The following is a 9,027-nucleotide window of genomic DNA, read 5'->3' as shown; positions in this document are numbered from 1 at the left end:
GAGTATTTCAAATACTTTATTTAAAAAAAATTCCCAGTGAAAAACACCTTGGCTGTGCCTTTCTGTGGGTAAGAGGCACAGCCCCTGCCCTGGGCCCTGGCACCGCTCCCCGGGAGGGCAGCTCAGGGGCTGTGCTCCTGCCAGAAGGCAACACAGCGCGTGGCTCCAGCTGTGGAGTGTTCACAGCTCTGAGCAGCCCCTCTCTTAAAAAACATTTAAAACCAGTTGTGAGAATAAACTTTGTGGTGTTAAAAAGGGAAAGAGAAAGGAGCAAGGGAGGCTCTGCCAGCCCTGGAAGGCTGTGGCTAGAGGGCCCACACTCCTGCTTGGGGAGAGCCACAGTGCTCATGGTGCGCAGCAGCTTTTCTTCTTTAAAGAGAAAACAATCAACCAACCAACAGTAAATTTTTCCAAATTTTCGCCGCAGACACAAATTTCACCAGCTGCTCACATAAACACGCCATCTTCCTCACGGGAAATGCTCCTGTGGAAACCTGAGCCTTCCTTTTCCACTAAACAACATGCTTCAGATTCCCTGCAATACACAAGAAGGCAGAAAAGGGTATTTCCACTAGTATTTCAGCCTGACGTAGTGGCTGGGCCAGGGGTGCCACCCCTATGTCTGATGGACCAGGCAGGGACACAGGAATCCCAGCCTCAGCACAGACACCGGTCCTGGCTGGCCCCTGCTGCCCTCCTCCGAGCCGCACCTGCGGAACTACCAAAGGGAGACTCCGCCACTCCCTCCACTGAGAGTCTCTCCTGCAGCCTGATCGCTGGTTCAGGGTTCATGGGCCAGCACCGGATGGGCACACGCTCACTCTCCCTGCTGCCTTGTCCTTCCTCTAGGCTGGATGTGCTGCCAGAAGCACGAAGCACAGATCCCTCCCTTCCAGCTCTAGAGCAATGCTGTTCCTCCTCCCCTCCTGGACAGGTCAGGGGGGATGTCCCTCCCTAGGATTGGCCTCTGCTTGGGAAAGGACACCCCGGGCCATCACAGCTCCCAGCCACCTCCTCTTACTCTGCTTCTAACACCAACACATCACAGCATGCACAGAGAGCAAGTGAAAAGGGCTGACGAGCACTGTCTTGCTGTCCCCAGCCCTCCTGGGGACAGGGACAAGACAGATGGGCAAGTTGTGATCAGGCGGTGGACTAAACATTCCCAAAGAAGCGTTTCAACAGACGCACACTGAAGTCACCCATCTCCAAAGGACGGGCACAGACCAGTCCTGCAGATTTGCATTTCCTCCCAGGAGTTGGGTTTCTTCTCCCTGGAGAAGCAAAGGCTCAGGGGGACCTTGTCACAGTATTCCAGTATTTGAAGGGCAGCTACAGAGAGGACGCAAGCTCTCTCTCTACAAGGACCCACATGGAGAGGACAAGGAGCAACAGGTATGAGTTGCACCAGGAGAGGTTTCACCTTGTTATAAGAAATAAATTTTTTTACAGTGAGAACAATCAATCACTGGAACAACTCCCAGGGATGCGATAGAGTCCCCGCTGCTAGAGGTGTTTAAGATGCAACTGGACAGGGTGCTAGATAATGTCAGGAAAGGTTGGACCAGATGATTGCATTGTCATCACAATTAAAGAGGAAGTGATCAGTGACTGGCTACACCACTTGGATGAACACAAGCCTATGGGACAGGATGGGTTACATCCAAGGGTGCTGAAAGAGTTGGCAGACGTGCTCGCCAAGCCACTTTCCATTATCTACCTGAAGTCATGGCTAACTGGGGAGGTCCCAATGGACTGGAGGGTAGCAAATGTAGCACTCATCTACAAAAAAAGCAGAAAGGAGGATCCAGGAAACTACAGACCTGTCAGTCTGACCTCGGTAGCAGGGAAGATCATGGAGCAGATCATCTTGAGTGCCATTACAAGTCACATAATGGACAACCAGCGGATCAGGCCTAGTCAGCATGGGTTTATGAAAGGCAGGTCCTGCCTGACGAACCTGATCTCCTTCTATGACAAGATGACCCAATTATTGGATGAGGAAAAGGCTGTGGACATTGTCTACCTAGACTTTCGAAAAGCATTTAACACTGTTCCCCATAGAATTCTCATGGAAAAACTAGTGGCTCATGGCCTGGATGAGCATACGATCTGCTGGATCAAGCACTGGCTGGACGGGCGGTCCCAAAGAGCAGTGGTCAATGGAGTTAAATCCAGCTGGCGGCCGGTCACAAGTGGTGTCCCTCAGGGCTCGGTGTTGGGACCATTTCTGTTTAAGATCTTTATTGATGACCTTGATAAGGACATAGAGTCAGAGTGCATCATCAGCAAGTTTGCAGATGACACGAAGCTAAGTGGGAGTGTTGATCTACATGAGGATAGGGAGGCTCTACAGAGAGACTTGGATAGATTGGATCGATGGGCCAATGCTAATGGAATGTGCTTCAACAAGGCCAAGTGCCGGGTCCTGCACTTGGGCCACAACAACCCCATGCATCGCTACAGGCTTGGGGCAGCGTGGCTGGAGAGCTGTCTGGCAGAAAAGGACCTGGGGGTTCTAACTGACAAGCGGCTGAACATGAGCCAGCAGTGTGCCCAGGTGGCCAAGAGGGCCAATGGCATCCTGGCTTGTATTAGAAATAGTGTGACCAGCAGAAGTAGGGAGGTGATTGTCCCCATGTACTCAGCACTGGTGAGGCCACAGCTTGAGTATTGTGTCCAGTTTTGGGCACCTCAATATGAGAGAGATCTCGAGGTGCTAGAGCAAATGCAGAGGAGGGCAACGAAGCTGGTGAAGGGCCTGGAGAATAAATCTTATGAGGAGCGATTAAAGGAGCTGAGACTGTTTAGTTTGAGGAAGAGGAGGCTGAGGGGAGACCTCATCACTCTCTACAACTACTTGAAAGGACATTGTAGAGAGGCTGGTGCTGGTCTCTTCTCACAGGTAATTAGCAATAGAACAAGAGGGAATGGCTTCAAGCTGCAGCAGGGTAGGTTTAGGCTGGACATTAGGAAAAAATGCTTCACAGAAAGAGTGGTTAGACAGTGGAATAGGCTGCCCAGGGAGGTGGTGGAGTCACCATCCCTGAATGTGTTTAAGAGTCGTTTAGATGTGGTGTTAAGGGATATGGTGTAAGGGAGAACTTTGTAGAGTGGAGTTGATGGTTGGACTCGATGATCCCAAGGGTCTTTTCCAACCTAAATGATTCTATGATCTTTGAAGTCCCTTACAACCTAGGCTGTTCTATGATTCTACTAAGGACGAGGCCCTGCGATCATCTGCCCAGCCAGAGGAAAGGCAATGGCAACTTTTGCTAACAGGGACCCACAGCTCTGAGCTGACGTGCTACTAACACTGAGATTCCCAAGTGAAGCAGGAGACATTGGACACGATAAGCAGTCAAGTCAATGTGGTTCATGTTTCTAGTCATCGAGAAAGACTCCAGTGAGCTTTCCTGAAGTCCTCTCTAAAACGTCCTGTAAGCCTGAAGCAGGAGCGTTGGCTTGGACAACTCACCTTTGATAGAGTTAAGAATTTCTTGAATTCTCTGTGGCTCATTGCGATCTGGTCTGCAACTCGGTGTGATCTCCAGCACATAATCAGGACCGTACTCTGTGAAGAACTGCAGAAAAGAGGAGAGGTGAGGAGAGTCAGCAGAGAGGTCTCTGGCTGTCTGAGGCTGGAGGGAAGGCTCCCCATGGGTACCTGTTCGTGAAAAGGCGAAAACGTTTTCTCCATCTGAGGGACTCTTAACTACATCAAAGAGGTGCTTCTGCAGTGTCTGTGTCCACCTGAAGTTTGCAACCGCTACCAATTCAAGGGCTTTGGAAGCAGAGCTCAGCGGTGCAGCCAAGAGCTGTCTCAACCCTACCACAATGCTTTTTTTGGGAAAGATGTTGACACTCATTTTACGCATGGTTACCTGCAAACCTGATTTTTTATATGAATAAAATTCAAGTGCTGCCTATCAGATATCCTTCCGTTCGTCTCCCTGCCCCCTTGCACAGTGCTGCGTTGACACGAGTGTGAAACACCTGGAAGGAGAAAAATCAGCGTGCTTCAAGGTTAATAATGTGTCTTTCCTGGCTGAGTGCTCCAATAGTGTGCAACTGAGCCTGAATGAGAAAATGTGCAGTACATGGGCTCTACATGTTAATGCAGAATCACAAATTATTGCCAGCAGTTTTATTTCACAAGCATGCAGCACTGAGAGAAGAAGCAGACACAGCAGGGTTAAAAATTCAGCGGTGAAGTTGCAATCAGTCCTGTTGCTACCCCTGGAGAGCTTCACCCCACAGAGAGCTAGTCCAGACTTAAAAGATATTGTACCAAAGATAGGGAAATTCACAGCATTATAATCTCCCAAGTGACTAATGATGCACAGGGCTGGGGTTTTCTTTAAAGGTGAGATTGGAGGTAGCATATCTGGCAACCCAAGACCAACATCCAATCCCTGATGTTCTCCACCCAAGGATATTAAGTGAGCTGGCTGACGTCATTGTGAGACTGCTCTCCGTAATCTCTGAGAAATCATGGAGATCAGCAGACTTCCCAGAAGCCTGGAAGAAGGTTAATGTCACCTCCATCTACAAGAAGGGCTTAATGGAGGATCCAGGAAATTATAGGCCCATCAGTCTTACTTCAGTCCCTGGTAAAGTTATGGAACGAATCCTCCTGGGGCCTCTCACAAGTCAGATGAAGCATGTGATTGGGAAGAGACAGCACAGATTCACCAAGGGAAAATCGTGCTTGACAAACCCGATCACCTTCTACAACAAAGTAACCTACTCAGTTGATGTGGGGCAAGCAGCAGATATTGTCTACCTGGATTTCTGCAAGGCTTTTGACGTGGTTCCACACAGCCTCCTCCTAGAGAAACTGATCTGTTACGGTCCAGACAAATGCTCTGTGTCGTGGTGGGGGAAATGGCTGCCAGGCCGCACACAGAGGGTGGTGGTCAAGAGTTCCTGTTCAAACTGGCAATCCGTCACAAGTGGGGTCCCTCAGGAATTGATACTGGGCCCAATGCTGTTTAATATCTTCATAAGTGATCTGGATGATGGGATCCAGCATACCGTGATGAAGTTTGCTGATGATGCCAAACTGAGTGGGGAAGTGGACATTTCTGAAGGGAGCGCCACCCTTCAGGAAGGCCTGGATAGGCTGGACGAGTGGGCTAACAAGAGCCTTACGAAGTTCAACAAGGACAAGTCTCACACCTGGGAAAACATAATCCCACATCCGGAATGCTGTCTTCAGTCTTGGTCCCTGCTATACAAAAGACATGTGGACAGGCTGGAGAGTGTCCAGAGAAGGGCCGTAAATATGGTCCAAAGACTGAGAAGCCTGCCATATGAGGAAAGGCTGAGAGAACTGGGTTTGTTCAGCCTTGAGAAAAAATGGTTTAGGGGAGACCTTATCACCACGTTCCAGTATTTACAGGGTGGCTACAAAGAAGATGGAGACTCCCTTTTTACAAGGAGTTACATGGAAAAGACGAGGGGTGATGGGTACAAGTTACTCCTGGGGAGATTCCAATTGGACATAAGAAGAAAATTTTTCACAGTGAGAACAATCAGCCATTGGGATAATCTCCCAAGGGAAGCGGTGGATTCCCCAGCATTGGACACTTTTAAGATTCATCTGGACAGGGTGCTGGGCCATCTTGTCTAGATGGTGCTTTTGCCAAGAAAGGCTAGACCAGACGATCCTTGAGATCCCTTCCAACCTGGTATTCTGTGATTCTGTCATCTCTGCACTAGCAGGGGCAACAAGGGCTTCTCCAAGCAGACCTCAACATGCCAGTACTGATGAGGAAAGCAAAGTGGCTCCTGAATGCTGCAGGTTATAGTCCAGCATTTGAAAGCAAACCTGAAATCATGCCAGGTTTATCATCCTGTGAATCGCAGTGTTAAGGAGCACAGTAAGCACATCAGCTCTTCACACAGAATGGGTAAGGCAGGACACGTGCTGCCCGCCAGACTTTTTTGTGGTCCAACACTATATTCCACTGAAAAGGGAGTAAAAGACAGATTTTGACAGCTGCATTGACTCATTTGTGCAATGAGTCAATTGCACAATTGGACCCAGGCAGCTGAGTTTAAAAATAGAATAATCTTTCCTTTTTAGCAAGTCAGGGTTTTGATCTATGCTTTCAACACTGTGAGAATGAGATCCAGTCTGTCCCCCAAACCAATGTGGGGCAGCAGGAAGCTGCAGTACACTGTGACTGCTCTTAGCTCATTAAAAAATTACCACGACTATTCACATCAGAGATGGAGCCAGGGCCAGCCTGAATGGGAGCTTCACCCAGCTGTATCGTGCAGCATGGGAGCACATGCTTAGCTAATTAGCAGGCCAGCCCCCTTTCTTCCAAGCTTCTCCCCAGCCAGCCCAGGGACTGAGGTATATTTTTCAAGCAGACTGTTTTCACAGTTCTCTTAAGTGATCTCCCTTTATAGCTAAACATTTTCCTTTCTTCTCCTCTGCCCAGAGATTGCTTCGTAAAGCCCCTACTGAAATACTGACACAGAACACTGACATTTTTCCTGCTTAGAAAGACTGAAAATGGATAGAGCAGAAGAAAACACCACGTTTTGTAAGGTCCTCACTGAGAGCCGGTGTCTCTAGTCTGGTTTGAGTTTGCTCCTGTAGCATGAACTGGAGACAGCTACTCCCAGAGCACACAGGCTCCACTGGCAGAGCCCACTGACTCCACAAACCAAGGAGGCTGGCTTATTTGCAGGAAAAAAAGGAAATACACATCAAATCTTGACTGCAGCATCCATGATAGAGCACATGGAAAATGCACACATCTCAGTAACTGGTCTCGGCTGCACAACCTGCTGGTTACACAGGCAGTCGCCCAGCAGACTTTGTACCATCGTCTAGCACACCCATCCTGGGAATCAACGAGGCAGAGTTAATCCTGACAAAGGCATAATTTCGCACTTCCTCATCCTCTGATTTCTGTGGCATCAAGTGAAACAGAGCACCGATACAGTTTCATGCAACTGTTTTTCAAAGTCTATGTTAAAGGACAAAAATACCTGGACTTTTGCACTGATGTGGTTTATGGCAGTTGAGAAGCTTTTGGTATTAAATAACTCACATCCTGTAGAGCAGCTCCATGTGCTGAGCCACCCAGTATGGGTTGCAGAGTGCAGTCACGCAGGAGAGGTTGGGGCTGGCTGCATTTTACACCATCCACCGGAAAGCAGGTCAGCAGTGCAAGTCTGGTAAATCTTGAACTGGCTTATCCAAGTGCTCTGAAGCAAACAGTCCCAGCTGTCCAACACGTTTGTACAAGCACCTTCCATCCACTCTCTTGCAGTTTGGAGGGGATTCAAGAGGTGGTTTTCAGTGCTTCAGAAAAGACTCATTCTGTTTCTTATCTCTCAGAACAAGAAGGATGTTGCAAGCAGGCAAGCTCAGGCTCCAGCAACAACAAGACGCCTGCACTACTCACTCACCCATTTATTTATAGCTGGGGAAAACACATCTTTTTTGTTCCTGAAAAAAACCTGTCATTTTCAGGGATGAAAAAAAAAAGTGTTGAGCACCAAGACTCACAAGGAAAGCTAAAAATCCCCTCCTTAATCAGCAGCTTGCCTGGAAACTCACAGCCACTCCCTTTTAAAAGTCATGCATGCCAAAACGGAGAGAATCACAAGTGTTCGATGCGCAATCCTAAAGCCTTGAGCAGGCAAAAAGGAGATGAAGTTTAAACCAGACGGAGGCATACCTGGGACTGAAAATGTCTTCCTTCCCATCAGCGGGATGTCCTAGAGAAAGGCAGCAGTGCCCAGTGTAGTAGCATGACTGCAGAGTGCTTTGGTGGCCTGAAAGAGGGTGGGAGTAATGGTTCAGGAGATGGGAATGTGGAATGACTGCAGGGAAAGAAATGTTGGAGGAAGAAAATAGTAGGCATAGAGGCCAGGAAAAAGGATGAGAAACAGAGAAAGGAAAATGTGAAGAGAAATTGAAAGAAAAAAAGGCTAAAACAATAATGTTCTTAAAAGGGAAGGCTATTTTCTACTGAATAATGCCAAATCTGATAAGTACTATGCCAATAGCAAAAAATTAGGCATCTTATAGAAGTCTAAATTTTGCCCCTCATTTTTAGTACAGTTAATTGGTGAACACTGCTGCAGAGGGACCATGACCCCCTGCACCATCATCACTAGATGTTCAAAGAAATTCTATGCTGGTCCTTCCAGACATACTAAGAGTATTTAAACACCATTACACTGTTGCTTAGTCAAGTGCTTTCTGAATCTCAAGACCACAGCCGTCTTGTTTTCAAGCCCTTCTCTACAAACTCATGAACAAAAAAAGAACGACCAAAAGACCTCCACGTTTCTGACTACTGACTTTCTTTCATAGAAACTTGATTCCGAGACCTGGAGCTGTAAAGAACATCCCCAAACCTCTCAATGCTGGAAGAGAAGTGCTGAATGTAACTGGGTAGAATTTGGCCTGTCACCACTGAAAAAACATGCCAAACCTGGCTGAAATATATTGACAGCAGCACAACCTAGCCACTTCACAGCAAGGTGGTTCATCAATGATCTGTCCCAGGGCACCCACTCTCATGAGCTTCCTTCAGGAGGTGAGCAGAGCCCTGGGGCTGTACAGCAGGAAAGTGGTGCCTGGACTGCCGTCAAGCTGCTCTGTCAGGAATTCTGCACTGATCTCAAAAAGCTGACTGATCTGACAGCTGAGTTTCCAGGTTTCGTGTTAATCAGAATGGGAATTCCTATTTAAAGCAAAGAAAACACAAAATCAGGAAGTACCAACTTTTATTTCTGTGCACAGGCACCGATAAGCTATTAAACCATTAGCGGTTCTTTGCCAGAAGCAGTAGAAAAAAACCTGGGAATCTGACAAAGAGACATGAGCTCTGTGTGCGCACAAATACATATGTACACATAAACAGAAAGCACGTGTTGTTTCCCTTCCGATTATCTCATAGATGTGTAAAACATTTCATACCCACTAGCCTCCAAACGAATTCTCTTTCTTCATGACTTTTCCCCCTGCCAAATCTGCTTCCACCAGTTTAC

The 9,027-nt window shown here is 47.8% G+C and overlaps 1 protein-coding gene across 10 annotated transcripts in view; it reads right to left on the bottom strand.

The window, feature by feature from the left end:
* Positions 1-9,027, bottom strand: part of HDAC8 (histone deacetylase 8) — a 29,223-nt gene continuing 20,196 nt past the window's right edge. For 6 of the 10 annotated variants that reach the window (XR_008468306.1, XR_008468307.1, XM_054213385.1 and 3 more), the window contains 2 exons: positions 3,479-3,584; positions 1-535 (listed from right to left, as the gene is read on the bottom strand). Coding sequence is in view for 7 of the 10 variants with exons in the window: in XM_054213390.1 (XP_054069365.1) it covers positions 513-535; positions 3,479-3,584 (129 nt within the window). In the remaining 3 variants the exon portion in view is untranslated. Of the gene's footprint in view, positions 536-3,477; positions 3,585-3,667; positions 7,486-7,706; positions 7,804-9,027 lie in introns of those variants that run through there. The other 4 variants (XM_054213386.1, XR_008468305.1, XM_054213387.1 and 1 more) reach the window with 4 other exon arrangements.

The sequence above is a fragment of the Rissa tridactyla genome, chromosome 9 (assembly GCF_028500815.1).
Source record: "Rissa tridactyla isolate bRisTri1 chromosome 9, bRisTri1.patW.cur.20221130, whole genome shotgun sequence".
Classification (NCBI taxonomy): Eukaryota; Metazoa; Chordata; class Aves; order Charadriiformes; family Laridae; genus Rissa; species Rissa tridactyla.
Note: the sequence above shows the minus strand (reverse complement) of the source record. Positions and strands in the feature narration are given on the sequence as shown.